This window comes from Budorcas taxicolor, chromosome 1 (genome assembly GCF_023091745.1).
Source record: "Budorcas taxicolor isolate Tak-1 chromosome 1, Takin1.1, whole genome shotgun sequence".
NCBI lineage: Eukaryota > Metazoa > Chordata > Mammalia > Artiodactyla > Bovidae > Budorcas > Budorcas taxicolor.
This window is the reverse complement of record NC_068910.1, coordinates 204842102-204860079: the sequence shown is the minus strand read 5'-3', so window position 1 is coordinate 204860079 and position 17978 is coordinate 204842102. Positions and strand designations below refer to the sequence as shown.

General features: G+C 38.6%; 1 protein-coding gene across 1 annotated transcript in view; it reads left to right on the top strand.

Annotated features, from left to right (window-relative positions):
• The first annotated feature begins 9697 nt into the window (after positions 1-9697).
• DSCAM (DS cell adhesion molecule) overlaps positions 9698-17978 on the top strand; it is a 678525-nt gene continuing 670244 nt past the window's right edge. Inside the window, exons 1-2 of the mRNA XM_052645681.1 lie at positions 9698-9710; positions 10648-10965. Of these exons, the coding sequence (XP_052501641.1) occupies positions 9698-9710; positions 10648-10965 (331 nt within the window). The remainder of the gene's footprint in view (positions 9711-10647; positions 10966-17978) is intronic.

Genomic DNA, 17978 nt, shown 5'->3' with positions numbered 1-17978 from the left:
TTTGTAAAACATATAGCAAAATTGAGCTTGTTTTCTTCCTTACTGCAAAATCAGCACACATATTGGATAAAAAGAACATTCTTAGAGTGGCTAACATCTCATAAATGTGTTCTTTTTATAATATCTGAGAGATTCTTTTTTATCAGTCACTAATTCTTATTGTCTCTAGGCATCTTTATAATGGAATTTAGATTATAATAGATGATGCATATGAAATAAAAATGTTTTTTCTAAAAGGAATCTTTTAGCTATATGTGATATCAAAACCATAATATTTTAGCATTTATTTATTTAGTCAGTAAAAATATGAGGGCTTCTATTATGTACTAGTCAGCACATTAAGTACTAAGGAACAAGGCTGCATACGCGGTATGCAGTGCCTGTCTTGTAGATTTCGATAGAGTTGGGGACATACATCGAACACTGAAATGAGACTGTGAAATGAAGCAGGAAGCTGAGAGGTAGAGCATGGGGTCTAGTACAGGAGGCAGAAGACCAGGAGTAAATCCTGAGGGACTGATGTTTAAGCTGAGAGTCAAAGAAGAGGTGGTAGTGAATTGGGTGAAGGATGGTGAAGTATTCCAGCAAGGCATTCAATATTCGTGTTGGTCCTGAGGTGGGAATGGACTTGGGGACTCAAGACACTGAGGAGACTGGCATGGCAGGACCCTAGGAAGCCATCAGCGTTACTAAGTTTGGATTTTTTCTATGCACCATTTGTTAATACCAAAATATACAAGAAGGCAGATACAATCTCAACTGAAAAGCATAAATACATCAACCCAGTGGCCATCAGCACTAAAAAGAAAGAAACCTAGTCCTTAGTTCTCCTTTTAGATTTGATATTCCTCTCCCTGATTCTAGTGAAATTGCTCTATGTACCATGAAGTTTTTATAGATACATAAACATTTCAGATTGTTAATGTATTCTTGATCAGCTGATCGCTTTACCATTAGAAAATAGCTATCCTAATAATATCTCTTTTCCTACAATCTATTTTGATACTACTGTAGTTACTCAGCTTTCTTTTGAGTGGTATTATTATGGTATATTTTTTTATCCTTTTACTTGTAATCCACTTGTTTCCTTGTATTTAAAAAGGGTTTCTCTTGGATTAAATATAGTTAAGTCTTAAATTTTTCGTCCAATCTGACAATTTCTGCCTTTTAATTGGAGTGTTTAGGTCATTTATATTTAATGCAAACAGCAATTTGGTTACATTTAAGTATACCACCTTGATAATTACTTCCTATTTATTTCATCTATTCTCTCTTCTTTTTTTTCCTTTTTTTCTTGTTTCCTTTAGGATTAATAAAACTATTTTGATGATCAATTTATCTACATTAATGGTTTAATATCTAATTTTTTTTAGTTTTGAAGTATTTGCTTTAGGGTTTACAAGATAAATCTTTACACTGACATGGTCTATTTTCAAATAATAATACAAAGCAATGTGTAGTAGAAGAAACTGAAACAGTAGATTTTCATTTTCCTCCTCCCACCTGCTTTGAGCCAATATTGTCATTCATTTTATTTCTCCATATAAGTTGTAATCCCAAAATGCATTATCATCAGTTTTGCTTTAAACAGTAAATTGTCTTTTGATCATTTTTTTAAGTGAAGATTTTTTAAAAAATATTTACCCATATGTTTATCATTTTTGGCACTCTTCATTTTTTTGAGAAGTCAAAAATGTCTGTTTGGTATTGTTTTACTTTTGTCTGAAAGACTTCCTTTAACTTTCCTTGTACTGCTGACCTACTGTATGCTGTCCCTTAATATTTGGATGTTTGAAAAACTCTATTATTTTGTCTTCATTTATGATTTTTTTATTGGGAATATAATTTTAGATTGTAAGGTATTTTCCATTTTAAATAATACTTTTTTTCTCTATTTCCTCTGGCTTGCATTGTTTCTGAAAAGTCTGACATATTCTTCCCTTTGTTTCTCCACATTATATATATTTTTCAAAATGCCTGCCTTTAATATTTTTCTCTTTATTAATAGCTTTCAGCAATATAATTTTTATGTGTTGTGGTATGATTTTCTTTGTGTTTCTTCTGTTTGATATTCATTGAGCTTTTGGGATATTTGGCGTTCTGGAATTATTAAATTTTGAAATAATAATTATTAAATTTTTTGGTGATTTCCTCCTTCTGGAACTCCAATTATGCATATATTAGGTCACAAGATATTGTCCCATATCTCACTAATTTTATGTTTATTGTTTTAAACGTTTTTTTCTCTGTTTTTCCATTTGTATAGTTTCTATTAGTTTGCCTTCTGATTTGTTGACATTTTCTTCTGCAAGGTCTAATCTGCTATTAATTACGTTTGCTCGTATTTCATTTTATGTACTATATTTATCATCTCAAGAGGTTTCATTTTGGCTAGTTTTATGTTGTCCATTTCTCTCATCAGTATGCTTTCCTTTATTATCTTGATGATGCTGGGGGAACAGCCATTTGAGCCATTTCAATGCCCATACATGCTGATACCATCACCTGCCATCTCTGTGTCTGCTTCTAGTGAATAATTTTACTTCTGATAATAGGTCATATTCTCCTGCTTGTTTCCAATTTTTACCAGATGTCAGATATTGTAAATATTGCATTTACACATTAGACGTTAAACGTTACAGATATTGTAAACATTACATCAAAACAGTTGGGTTTGGTTTCTTTTCATTAACCAGTGTTGAAATTTGTTCATTGTGAAGTTAAGTTCCTTGGGTTCAACTTAATTCCTTCTGGAATCCATCCCTTTTAAACATTTTTTGTGATTAATTTGGCTCCTAGTAGTGATGAAATATACTTTTGAGTGCTCTGTCTGATACCTCGTATACTAGTTCTTTCCTCTCTGGCTGGAACATGAACTAACCCCTCCTCTATGCTGGAATTCCCTTTCCATGTAACTTTCTTCTCTTTGCTTTCTTTTAAAAAATTTATTTTCTGATTAGAGTATAATTGCTTTACAATGTTGTGCAGTTTCTGCTCTACAATAATGTGACTCAGCTATGTTGCTGTTGTTCAGTCTCTGAGTAATGTCCGACTCTTTGTGGCCTCATGGACTGCAGCATATCAGGCTCCTCTGTCCTCCACTGTCTCCTGGATTTGTCAAATTCTTGTCCATTGAGTCAGCAATGCTATCTAACCGTCTCACCTTCTGCTGCCCCCTTCTCCTTTTACCTTCAATCTTTCCCAGCATCAGTGTCTCTTCCAATGAGTTGGCTCTTTGAATCAGGTGGCAAAGTACTGGAGCTTCAGCTTCAGCATCAGTCCTTCTAATGAATATTCAGAGTTGATTTCTTTTAGGATTGACTGGTTAGATCTCTTAGCATCAATTCTTTGACGCTCAGGCTTCTTTATGGTCCAGCTGTCACATCTGTACATGACTACTGGAAAAACCATAGCTTTGACTATATTGACTATATCGGCAAAGTGGTATCTCTGCTTTTTAATAAGCTGTCTATTAGATGAATTAGCCCCTCCCCTATGTGAGGTTCAGGGGTTTTCCACCTGCTCCTTTCTAGTGTTTCTTAACCAGCATCAGTAGTTTAATCATACACATGTAAGTGTCAATCCAAACGTAAGACTCATCAGAGGGAACTTTCTCCAGTTCTCTGGGATTCCCTCTCGATGCAACTTCCCTCTCTTTGCTTTTCAAATCCAGTGTGTTTGTCCTCCTCAGGCCCAGCTCAGAAATTCTACCAAGTTCTATTTAGATTTCCTTCCTTTTGGGATGACTTGGGAACTTTCTCCAGGCTTTACCCTGGAGAAGGAAATGGCAACCCACTCCAGTATAATTGCCTGGAGAATTCCATGGACAGAGGAGCCCAGTGGGCTCCAGTCCATGGGGTCACACAGAGTCAGACATGACTGAGTGACTAACACTTTGATTTCCAGGCTTTAAGCTGACTGCTAGTGGGACATAGCTCATTTCTTTCCTTCTTTTAGAACTTACTGTTTTGTATTGCCTGAATGTTTACTTACAAGAGGGTAAATCTAGTTCCTGTTTTGCTTTGTTTTTTCATGGACAGAGACAGAATTTTATATTTTTAAGTTCTATGTCACTGTGAAGTTTTATCCAGTTCTTATTCATGAGGGCAGTGACATTGTATCTTCAGTGATGGGGAACAGATAGAATGATTGAAATCTATTAGAGTTAAATGAAGAATTGCTCTGACATATGAGTGTATTTTATAACCTAACTTGGAGTTATTTCGTAGACCTTTGGAATGCTTTCCCAGTCACTCTGAGACCATCTATTTATCTGCTTTCAGGTTGTCTGATCAAGATGACACTAAATTTCAAAGCACTTGTGCTATTGTGAAAACAGTCTAGAGTCCAGGAATCAGCTAAGGGTGATGCTTTCTATGTAATATTTACTGAAGGCTTAGGTAGCTTCCTTTTCATTTTGGAAGACCTTTATCAAAGCAGTTCATTCTACTAAGCACATCCAATCACATCTTCCTGTGAAAACAATAGAAGCATTTTGGTCCTAAATGGCATTTCTATTCAAAATAAATATACCCAGTTTGCTAATCTAATGGTCTGTTTTGGTTTTCATGTTTTCCGATCTCTGTGAAGCAGTTGACACTGTTGAAAACTGCTGGTTGACTTTTCAAAATGTTGTCTTTTGTTTGTAGGGCATCATTCTCACTAGGATTTGGGCCACTAAGCTCGTACTTTATTCTTTATCTTCATGATGGTTCTTTCTTTCCCCATTTGTTTGAAATATTGTTTTAATTGAAGTACAGAGTACATACGGAGAAGTGTGCATATTCACAGAGTACAGCTTAATGAAATTTTCATGAGCTAAATTCATCAGTGTTCCCAGCAGCCAGGTCAAGAAAATGAAGAGAGCCAGCAGTCTGGATAGACCCTCATCTCATTTCTATTCTCTATGTCCACCCTACCCCATGAATCATCACTATCTTGAGTCTTAACATCATGGATTATTTTTTTTTCTATTTTATGCTTGATATGAATAGAATAATAAGTTATGCACTCTCATTGTATCTGCTTTCCTTCAACATTATGGTTGTGAGATTCACAACCATTTTGTTTGTAATGGTTCATTCTTATTTTTATTTAGTTATTTGATGTCCAAATGTGGAACAATACACTCATCCAGTTTTTATTATTGATTAGGCTTTCCAGATTGTGCTAGTGGTAAAGATCTGCCTGCCGATGCAGGAGATGCAAGAGATGGCAGGTTCCATTCCTGGGTCAGAAGAAACCTGGAGTAAGAAGTGGCAACCCACTCCAGTATTCTTGCCTGGAAAATTCCAGAGACAGAGAAGCCTGGTGGGTTACAGTCCTCGGGGCCACAAAGAGTTGGACATGACTGAGTGTCCAACTGCAGGTGGATCGTATCTGAGTGGTTTCCAGTTTGGGACTCACAAATAGTACTGCTGTGAATGCAATGCTTATTTTTTATGAGTGTATGTGTAGGTTTCTGTTGGATAATTACCTATGAACTGAATTGTTGAGTCATGGGGTATGCATAGGTTTAGCTATAGCAGTTACTGATGAATAGTTTCCACAGTAATTTTATCAGTTTACATTTCCACCTGCAGTGCCTGTGTTTCATGTTGCCTCATACCTTTGAGACACTCGTTATAGTCTGTCTTTTCTGTTTTAGTCATTCAGTTATATGTGTATTGGTAAGCCCTATGCTTTTAATTTTCATTTCCATGATGACTATTGCCATTGAGTATTTTTTCATGTGTTTATTGGCCGTTTATATATTGGCCTTTGTGAAGTGAGCATCCAAGTCTTTTGCCCATTTTTTATTTAGATTGTTTTTTTATTGTTGACTTGCAGGAGTTCATTATGTATTTTGGTGCAAGTCCATGGTCAGATATCCATTGCTCACTTTTTATATATTAACTATCCCTGAGAATCCATCTCTGGTTTTTGTCTCTTCTTGTTCTTCACCTTGGTATACAGTGGTAGCTGGCATCTTCTCACTTCCCTCCTGCCTTTGATAACTCAGTGTCCTGCTGTGTCTATGCCTTCTGCCTAGAATCTTCTTTCCCTTCCCCTTGAAGAAACTACCTTCATCTTTCCCACATTGGGTTAGTTTCTCTATCATTTATGAGTCTGTAGCACATTGTTGATAATCCCTGATGGTTCAGTGACAAAGAACTTGCCTGCTAACGCGGGAGACTCAGGTTCAATCCCTAGGTCAAGGAGATGCCTTGGAGAAGGAAATGGCAACCCACTCTAGTATTCTTGCCTGGGAAATCCTGTGGACGGAGGAACCTGGTGGGCTACACTGTCTATGGGGTCACAAAAGAGTTGGACAAGACTTAGCAACTAAACAACAAGAAAAATAATTATCACTGATCTTGTTTAATGACCTTGCAGCCCTCTAGACCAGAAATGCCTAGAGAACAGTGGCATGACTCCTGCAAATGTGTGTGACTGTGACCTTGCATGAGGCCTGGCAAGAGCAGATGCTCAGTAAATACTGTTGCATGCGTGGATGGTTGTGTCATTGCACCCTGTAAAGTTTCTTCCATGTTACTTCTTTCACTTTGCCATATTTGAATTTTAAAGAGAGCAATATTGACTTAATTTTCTTTTAAGTGTAACATTCTCCTTTATGTTTGTCATTGGAGTCTTGATTATACCATCTGTTATAACGGTATAAAATATGGGAAATCTGCAAATGAAAAAACAGTTCTCCAAAGCTCCTTCCTTTACTACCCTTAGAGTTTACACCCCACGATTTTATACCTTGAATCTCACAACAAGATTCTGCCAAGTGTTTTGCTGAGTGCTAATAAACTGCAATTATTTTCAAAGAACTTTTTTTCTTTCTCTCTCTCTCTCACACACACGCACACACACAGACACACACACAGACACCACATTAAGATTGCCTGTGTCCTTATTGGAGGGAGCAAACATTACTGTGTATAAAGTGCATACTGCTGCTGCTAAGTCGCTTCAGTCATGTCCGACTCTGTGCGACCCCATAGATGGCAGCCCACCAGGCTCCCCCGTCCCTGGGATTCTCCAGGCAAGAACACTGGAGTGGGTTGCCATTTCCTTCTCCAATGCATGAAAGTGAAAAGTGAAGGTGAAGTTGCTCAGTTGTGTCCAGCTCTTAGCGACCTCATGTACTACAGCCCTCCAGGCTCCTCCATCCATGGGATTTTCCAGGCAAGAGTACTGGAGTAGGTTGCTATTGCCTTCTCCATAAAGCAGCACTCCATAAATAAAGTACAACTATTTAAGCAGATGGATGGGCCCTTGGATGAAAGAAATAAAAGCTGTTGGAATGTAGTTTGGATTTTCTTTTGCCTGTGGCCATACGATGTGTATCTTAGAAAGCAAGTTTGTGTTACATTATTAAACCCAGTGGTGTGAAATAGAAAGACTCAAGTGGAATATCTAAAAAATGTAAGGAGAAGTGACAGTAATCCCCCAGAGGTCACTTATCTCTTTAACTGTGAGGATTAAACATTTAATTTGCATTTTCTCAAAGCCATTTAAATAATTTCATAAGCTGCCTCTTGGAATGTGGCTTATAGTGGAAAATATACTTTAATTATGAAATATTTCTTACATGCACTCACATTTTCAAAGACTGCTATTCTTTACAAGGCAACTTTTATGACACAAAAGAGTAAATTCAAATATGACTAAATTTTACTTGGTTTGAATCACCTACAATTCAGTTGACAGAAGAGTAATGTGGGTAGTGAAAGAAAGAATTGGGGTGGAATTAATTAGCCTCAAGAGTGACAGTTACCTCGTTCCTAACAATATGTTTGGGGTGATGTCAGTTTCCTAAAAAGCTCAAACTCACAGTGCTACTATCAGCATTTTCATTTGAGTTGGAAGCTGCAATGTTTAGCTACTAACTGTGCTTCTGGTCTGAGCCAATTTCTTAGTTAGCAATAGCTTCCATATTCTGCTTTACCGAGTATTGTTAAGACTTTAGGTATGGGTGGGAGAGAAAACCATCAAATGGTTACTACTTGCTGAACACCTCTTCCTTCCTCTCTTTGGGTAAATCTGTCCCTTTATACTGTATTTTTCTCTGCCATCTCTTGATGAATGGTGTTCACGCTGCTGCCTGCTCAGAGACAGCCAGCACTGACTATGGTGAGACTTCTGGTTACTGCTGGTGACAGTGACCTAGAGAAAGCAGGTGGGTCTCAAGGAACACATGTGGAGGATGGCAAATCTCAGGAACAGAGCTTTCCCAAGATTTGCCTTTGAACAATAAGGGCAGCTGAGTAATGAAATAAAATCTTCATCACGGAGCCTGAGTTCTGGTTCTGCAATCTCCTACCCTGAGTCCTTGCTCCAGGGACAACCTCTCTGAGTCTCCACCTCATCTTCTGTGGAGCAGAGCCTGGTCTAACCTGGCAGGGTTATTGTACACAGGAGTAAATGAAATAACACCTCAGTCTCATAATATTGCCTGATATGGCAGGGGCACTCAGCAAATATTATTCTCATCTCTGCCCAGTGAGGTTAATTCTCAGTATATAACCTCATGCGAAGAGTTGACTCATTGGAAAAGACTCTGATGCTGGGAGGGATTGGAGGCACGAGGAGAAGGGGACAACAGAGGATGAGATGGCTGGATGGTATCACTGACTCGATGGACGTGAGTCTGAGTGAACTCCAGGAGTTGGTGATGGACAGGGAGGCCTGGCGTGCTGCAATTCATGGGGTCACAAAGAGTTGGATACGACTGAATGACTGAACTGAACTGAACTGAGGGCTTCTTTGGGCTTCCCTGGTAGCTCAGCTAGCAAAGAATCTGCCTACAATGCAGGAAACCCTGGTTTGATTCCTGTGTCAGAAAGATCCCCTGGAGAAAGGATAGGCTACCCACTCTAATATTCTTGGGCTTCCCTGGCGGCTCAAATGTTAAAGGCTCTGCCTGCAATGTGGGAGACCTAGGTTCAATCCCTGGATTGGGAAGATCCCCTGGAGAAGGGCATGGCAACCCACTTCAATAGTCTTGCCTGGAGAATCCCTAGGGACAGAGGAGCTTGGCAGGCTGTAGTCCCTGGGGTCACAAAGAGTCGGACATGACTGAGTGACTAAGCATAGCACAGGGCTCCTTTACTCTCTTGTGAACTGGTGACAGAGTATGCATTTGTTTTTAGAAAGCCACACAGAAACATAAATGTCTGAGAAGTGGGTCTTCATTGCACTTGTACATCTTTTGTTTAATTTTTGGATTCTAGAAGCTGGATTTTTTTGCTTCATGGAGAGAACACTCCACAGCTGTCAATGAGTACAATGTAGTCTCTCAATAAATTCCTGGAAACCTTTGCAGACATTTTATTTGCAGTAATTAAAACAGAAACAACTGAAGCAGCCCGAGTCAGGGAACTAGTTTAGAAAATCATCTTATATTAAATGTGCATACACCTATAACTTACAGTCTGCTCTCTCTGTCCACAGTTCATCTATATCCAAAGATCCAACCAACCAAGGATGGTATAACACTGTAGTATTTCCTATTGAAAAGTGCCTGTGTATAAGCGGACTCACCCAGTTCATATTAGTGTTGTTCAGAGTCATCTGTACTTATGAAGCCTGAAACATGACATTATGTGTATGAAACAGTGTTAAGAGTATGAAGCAGAGTCTGTAACAACTGCCTGTTTCATGTGTGCATATTATGACATAGTTTAACCCTATAGGCTGTAGGTGGATGGACCAGAAGAGTAAGTGAAACAGAATCTGCCATAGGCTGGTGGAATTGAATGATGCTTTTGTCAAAGTTCTCTTTACTACTGCACCATATTTTCAACAAAAACAAAAAATCACATTGTTGATTGGGTTGGATTTTCAGAAAACAAACTGGCCTTTCCAAAATGCTTTACATCCAGATCTTCAATTTTAATTTTAAAAATTTGTGACTAATTTCCTTCAAAATTAGTTCTCAATGTACACTTTCAACCAGAGCAATTTGATTCTAGCAACCGGATCTAGTGATTCACTCACGTAGCTTCTCCTTATAAAACCCCCATGGCTTGTTTTGTTCTGTGCCCTAGGCAATAGTGTGAGCAAATTATGGCTTTCTTTCATGAGCTTTACATTCTAGACAGGTCAACAAACAACAAATGAATACAAAACCCAAAATAAATTCCAATAGTGGTTAGTACCATGGAGACAGAATAGGGCTCTGGACGCGGGGCTGAAAAGTCACCTATATCAGAGTTTAAGTTCCAGGTTAACTTGTGTTGTGCTTCCCACGTGGCAAAGTGGTAAAGAACCCACCTGCCAATGCAGGAGATGCAGGAGACACGGGTTGGATCCCTGGGTCTGGAGTCAGAAATGGCAACCCACTCCAGTATTCTTGGCTGAAAAATTCCATGGACAGAGGAAACTGGTGGGCTATAGTCCGTGGGGTTGCAGAGTTGGACACCACTGAGCACATCCACAACTTAATTTGTGAACAAACTGTGAAATGAAGCTGGTACCTCTCTGTCTGTGGTAGGTTGAGCAATTTTGAACGATTAAGTTTCGAGTCTTGTGACTATATTTCTCCAAATAACCTCTTGCGGCCAGGTTGACACGTCAATATGTTGATGTTCTATGTTGAAAGATATGTGCACAAGGTGTACTTTTCTGACACACTCTTGTGTTGTCTCCTTGCAGTTTTCAGTGAGGACCTTCACTCCAGCCTCTACTTTGTCAATGCATCTCTGCAAGAGGTAGTGTTTGCGAGCGCCACGGGGACCCTGGTGCCCTGCCCCGCAGCAGGGATCCCTCCTGTGTCTCTCAGATGGTACCTAGCGACGGGCGAGGAGATCTATGATGTCCCCGGGATCCGCCACGTCCACCCCAACGGCACTCTCCAGATTTTCCCCTTCCCTCCTTCAAGCTTTAGTACCTTAATCCATGATAATACTTACTATTGCACAGCTGAAAATCCTTCAGGGAAAATTAGAAGTCAGGATGTCCACATCAAGGCTGGTGAGTACAGCTCCTCCAACTTTATCTCTTCTCTGCCTGCTGGGGGTCTGGGTGGGCAATGATAAGTACTAGGATGCCATCAGCTGGGAACTGGTGAAAATCCTGTCATTAGTTCATTATTTTGATGGATGCTTTGAGATGTCAAAGTGCCTTAAATGAAAACGCTGGAATTAATCGTTTTAGTTTTAATTAATTGCTAGAAAAATTAATGGTTCTTTCTCCCAGTGAAACAAACACATGAATACTGTAAATATCACCTTTAGCTTCTTGTTTTTATGAGATAGTTTTCTTATGATTCAACATTTTGCTGTTTGAATAACATGTATATCAAAAGTGTTTGGGATTCTCAGGTAAAGAACCCACCTGCCAATGTAGGAAATGCAGAAGATGTGGTTTTGATCCCTGGGTTGGGAAGATTCCCTGGAGAAGAACATGGCAACTGTAGTATTCTTGCCTGGAGAATTCCATGGACAGGGGAGCCCAGCGGGCTACAGTCCAGAGTCACAAAGAGTTGGACACAACTGAAGCAACTTAGCATGCATGCAGGCAAAAGTGTTCAATGCATTTGTAAACCGTGACAATTCTGTTTCTATAAATCAGCAAACACTGTGGAAGTGGGAAAATCCTTCTGTGGCATTATGTTTGCTGTGCAGCTCTTGGGTCAATTTTAATGTAGTCACTCAACAAATAGTCCTTGAGCTCCTGTAGTGAATCAGGCTCTGTTTCAGGTACAGGGAGTAGATGGGGAAAAAAGGCCTGGCGTGTGTTTGTGTGGACATAATCCTAATGAAAGAGTCAGACAATGGACAAATAAATAAATTTGAGTCAGAATTTACAACGAAAGTTGGCCTCTGTTCCAGGCACTATGAAATTTGCTGAGTACGTGTAAAAAACTAAGGAGAGAAAAAATGCCAGCCAAGAATCGATGAAAACCTTTTCATCAGTTCAATGTGATACTGATGGCTGCTTTGAGATGTCAGAGCATCTTTTTCAGAGTTTGGAGTGCCTATGTTGCTGGAACTAAAACTTGAATTAGTGATATCAAGTTGCAAAAGTCAAAATGATAACCTAGACTTGTATTTTGACCAACTGATACAGTAACTGAAACTTGAGTGTCTCCAAGTCATAGTTCCCCATTCCCCTTTCTGCTCCTTCCCCCACACTCTCTCTCAGAGTGAAAGGTTGTTGTTGAATCACAACGCCAGGATTCTTGGCCCCCGAAGGAGAAGAATTCAATCCGGGGCCAGAGACGAGGCTTGATCGCTCAGAGCTTTTGTGTAATAAAGTTTTATTAAAGTATAAAGGAGATAGAGAAAGCTTCTGACAGGCATCAGAAGGGGGTAGAAAGAGTACCCGCTTGTTAGTGTTAGCAATGAAGTTATATACTCTCCAGTAAATCCAAAGAATGTCTGGATGTTGTAAAGACCTCACCAGACCTACTCCCATAATTTACATTTTAAGATAACGGCATTAGCCAGAAGGTTTAATCCAGAGACTGTCCTCAGACAGAATACATTGTTGTTATATAATCCTTGTAAAGAGCAGGTCTCCTCCCATAATTTACAGAATTAGCCAGAAGGTTTAATCCAGAGACTGTCCTTAGGCAGAATACATTATTGCCATATAACCCTAAGGAATGCAGAGAAGGAAAAAGTTTGTCCTTTCTCCCCCCTTGAGAATTCCAGACCCCTCTCTCCTTGGGGACCCCTAGCCATCTTATCAACCTGCCTAGGAAATGACTCTCTCAAGAGGCAGAGGGTGGAGGTGGAGGATAGCAAGACAAGAGGACAAGGAACTTAACTGGAATGAAGCCATAGCATCAATGTTTATTGTCAGTGAAACAGCATTAGTCTAATATTCTTATATTCCGTGTGAAATACAAAAGGCTCTTTAAACAGTTGTGACTGCATCATATGTTGCTGGAATGTTGTCAGTAAATAAACCCTGAATTGATAATGTTCCTTTCAACATCATACTATATATATTTTTTAATTGTCATAGCTACCAGCCAAACCAGGAATATAGCCTGAGGTTCACAGACATCAGAAGTTGTACAGACAGGACATATTGTGTCATTCTATAGGTATAATCAAGCCCGGAAAAACACACGCACAGCTAGACTCCCGTTACCAAGCAGTGTTTTCTTTTTGTTTTTGAAGCCTAGCCTTTCAAATACTATGGCATCCTGGCACAGCATAATGACGAATAGATGAGAGTGTGACTTTGATGATTGTCTTATACACCAGATAGCTGGGAGAACTTTGTAATAATTTCTGCAGCAAGTGTGAAGGTGAGATTTGAAGACATCATAACATGAGCACAATGTGAAATGTTTCTGAATTTCTGCGTATGATCTCTTTGATGTGAGCACTCAGACATTAGACTGTGACTCATCCTGCTAGCTACTCATTTCCCAGCTATATTTTGATCTCCATGACACGCTTGTGAATTCCAAGATGTGCACAAAAATGCACTTCAGAAAAGGAAGAAAAATTGGCTTTCATCAAAAGATATGAAAAATTGATATCCCAAATAATGAAAATGAAGCAAATGAAATTTGTATAGCAACTTCTAAACCTGACAAACAGGGAGACATAGCGAAGGCCTTTTACCTGGCAGGCTAACAAGTTTAATGATGTGTCATAAAAATGTATTTATAAACTACAAAGTACCACTTAGAGTAAAATCTGGAACTTCAAACAGCTATACTTGTCTGTGTTAATCTAATTCTGTCTTGGGTTTCCTGTCAGATAAAAGAATTAAATGCTTACTTCTGTTTTAACTGCTATTCTCTACATTTGTCATAGGACTGATTGTTTTTGCACTACCATGTAGGTTTTACAGGGATGGAAATTCCATCATCTTATCCGGCATCTAAGCTATGTTCCCACTTCCAGGGAGTTACATGATGGCTGTTTGTACACTGGTATTCTTGACATCTAAAGCCACAGAAGCACATGATGTCTGTGTCAGTTGGAACTTACAAGATGGGCGTTTTGTTGTCCAAATGAGATTTCCTTTCTCACTTATTACGAACACATTATGGTACAGAAGGTGATACAGTGGTGAAGGATGCACTTGCTAATTCAGGAGATGCAGGAGACATGGGTTTGATTACTGAGTTAGCAGTATCCCCTGGAGGAGGAAGTGGAAACCCACTAAAATGTTCTTGCCTGGGAAATCCCAAGGACAGAGGAGTCTGGCAGGCTATAGTCCATGGGGTTGCAAAGAGGCGGACATGACTGAATGACTGACCGTGGATGCACAATGGTTGCAATAGTCTGTTAGGTTGTTTACTGGCTGTTGGACAGTCTGGTGTCACCATTTTTATGTCGATGCTGTTCAGAAGGGCAGGGGAGGGATACATACGTTCCACAGAGATGCCTGTGTAGCAGATCTGAGCAGGATGAGCTCTGATTCAGGGGGACCTGCCTGCGAATCAGTTCAGTTCAGTTCAGTTGCTCAGTCATGTCCGACTCTTTGGGACCCTGTGGACCCCAGCACACCGGGCTTCCCTGTCCATCACCAACTCCCGGAGCTTGCTCAAATTCATGTCCATCGAGTCAGTGATGCCTCCAACCATCTCATCCTCTGTCGTCCCCTTTTCCTCCTGCCTTTAATCTTTCCCAGCATCGGGCTCTCTTCTAATGAATCAGTTCTTCACATCAGGTGGCCAAAATATTGGAGTTTCAGCTTCAGCATCAGTCCTTCCAATGAATATTCAGGACTGATTTCCTGTGTATCAGGTCATCCTAAATGTCTGAGTGTCCCTCTAGATTGACACTGGGATTTTTCTGGAATAATCCATTAGGTAAATGGTCTCATAATCTCTCCTTTGTAAGTACAAGGAATTCTTATTCTTAACAGTTTTCACTGACTTTGACTTAGGTTTGACTGTCAGCAAAACAAGGAAGTTTCATCCATCATGTCTTCTTAATCAGCTGTCCTAGTTCTCCTTCACATAAAACACTTTCTTGTCCCTTTGTCCTAGGGACTGAAATGCAGATGGGTTATGTGAAGCACTGCTTCTCTGCCCATGCTGTATTTCTACTTAGCAAATAGTTATCAGCTATATGACCTTGGGCAAGTCAAAAAATTTCTAGTGACTATTTTCTCCTTAGTAGACTGTGGTTAATAACATTTGACTGGGGCTTCTGCTTATAGCTGAAATGGAATAGCAGAGACCAAATTTACACTTTTATCTGAAACAACAACAGCACACAGACAAAAATCAAATCATCAAACATATCAATCTAATTAAAAGAAAATATCAAAAGAAAGCTGGAGTAACTATGTTAATATCAAAGTATATTTCAGAGCAAAGAATATTACCAAGGCTAAAGAGGGTCATTATGTAAAAAAGGTCAGTTAGTTGAGTATGACTATTATGAATTTTATTTACCTATAAGAGAACTTCAAAATACATGAAGTAAAAATTGTTAGACCTGCCAGAGGAAATAGGCAAATCAATATTTATAGCTGGAGATTTTAATAACCCTCTGTTAATAACTGGCAGAAAAAGACAGAAAATGAGCAAGAACAAAGAATACTTATATGACACTGCTAATCAACTTGACCCAATTGACATTTAAATATAGAACATTCCATCTAAGGATAGCACAATACACATTCTCTTTAAGAACACACAGATATTTACTAAAATCATATTATGAATGAAACAAATTTCAGATGAATTTCTAAAAATATTAGTCATATGAAGTATGTTCTTTGACTACAATGGAAGTAAATTAGAATCACTAAGATCTCTGGGAAGTCTCCAAATATTTGGATACTAAAATAACACACTTCTAAATGGTGTCAAATAAAAAAACAAATGGTAAATGAGAAAGTATTTTGAACTGAATAAAAATGAAAGTACAGTATCTAATAATTTGAGGAATGCCACTAAAACAATGTTTAGGGGGAAAAATAAGTTCTAAAAACTTACATTAGCAATGAAAAATGATCTCAAATAGCAATCACTAAAAAATGATCTTAACTTCAGAAAAATGAATACATTAAAACCAATATAAACAAAAAAAATAATAAAGATCAGAGTGGAAAATAATGTATTATAAAATGGGGGAAATCTATGAAGCAAAAAGTTGTTTCTTTGAGAAAGATCAATAAAATCAATACATTGATAAGCTGACTAGACTGAAGAGCAAATGAGAGCAAAGACAAATTATCAGGAATGAGAGAGATTACTTTTATATATATATATATATATGTATGTATATATATATTCGTCTAGCCAAGGCTATGGTTTTTCCAGTGGTCATGTATGGATGTGAGAGTTGGACTGTGAAGAAAGCTGAGTGCCCAAGAATTGAAGTTTTTGAACTGTGGTGTTGGATAAGACTCTTGAGAGTCCCTTGGACTGCAAGGAGATCCAACCAGTCCATCCTAAAGTAGATCAGTCCTGGGTGTTCTTTGGAAAGACTGATGCTGAAGCTGAAACTCCAATACTTTGGCCACTTTATGTGAAGAGTTGACTCATTGGAAAAGATCTTGATGCTGGGAGGGATTGGGGGGCAGGAGGAGAAGGGGACGACAGAGGATGAGATGGCTGGATGGCATCACTGACTCGATGGACGTAAGTTTGGGTAAACTTCGGGAGTTGGTGATGGACAGGGAGGCCTGGCGTGCTGCAATTCATGGGATCTCAAAGAGTCAGACACGACCGAGAGACTGAACTGAACTGAACTGAATCAGTATTCTCTAATAGTTATCATTCTATACATTTAAATTATAATAAGCAAATATTAAGATATGGGGATGTCAATAAATCAAACAACTTCAATAAAAAAAGAAACAATTTGAAAGAAACAAAATGCCAAAACTCATTCAGGAAGAAATAAACTGAACAGTCCTATTCCTATTAAAGAATTTGAATTCATTATAGAAAGATACCCTGCAATGAAAATGGATTCACTCTTTATTCCACCAAATATTTGAGGAAGAAATAATGAAAATTATACGCAAATGCTTCCAGAAATTTGAAGAGGAAAGAATACTTCCCAAATTATTTTCTGAGATCACCATTACCCTGATACTAAAACAAGACAAAGATATTATAAGAGAAACAAAGGTAAATATTTGTCATGAATATGTGTGTAAAAATGCTAAACAAAATTTCAGCAAATTGAATCCAACCACATTTAAAAAGGGCTCATCTCCAGAATGCAAGGTTTTCACATTTGAATATTAAGCAAGGCGATTCACCATACTGACATATTAAAAATAAAGCTATGTGAACATTTCAATAGGTACAGAAAATCATTGACAAAATACAGCATCCTCTTATGATAAAAACTCCCAAAAATCTAGCAGTAGAAGGGAAATTTGAATTAAAAAAGGTAAAAAGTTCCTGCCACAGCCAATATCATACTTAGTGGTGAATGATAAAGTGCTTTCCTTGAAGGATGAGGATGTGTGCTTTCACCAATTCTATTCAACAGTGTACTGAAGTTTGCAGCCAGTGCAAAAAGGCAAGAAAAATAAGTTAAAGGCAATCCAGTTGTAAAGAAAAAAGTTCATCTGTTTTTATTTATAGATGCTAACAATCAATTTTAAAAATTAGATGACCTTTACCAAAAAAGGCTCAGTTCAGTTCAGTCACTCAGTCGTGCCCAACTCTTTGGTACCCTCACTGCAGCACACCAAGCTTCTTTGTCCATCACCAATTCCTGGAGCTTGCTCAAGCTCATGTCCATCAAGTTGGTGATACCATCCAACCATCTCATCCTCTGCAGTCCCCTTCTCCTCTTGCCTTCAATCTTTCAAGCATCAGGGACTTTTCTAATTAGTCAGTTATTTGCATCTGGTGGCCAAAGTATTGGAGATTTAGATTTAGCATCAGTCCTTCCAATTAATATTCAGGGTTGATTTCCTTTAGGATTGACAGGTTTGATCTCCTTGTAGTTCAAGGGACTCTCAAGAGTCTTCTCCAACACCACAGTTCAAAAGCATCAATTCTTTGGCACTCAGCATTCTTTATGGTTCAGTTCTCA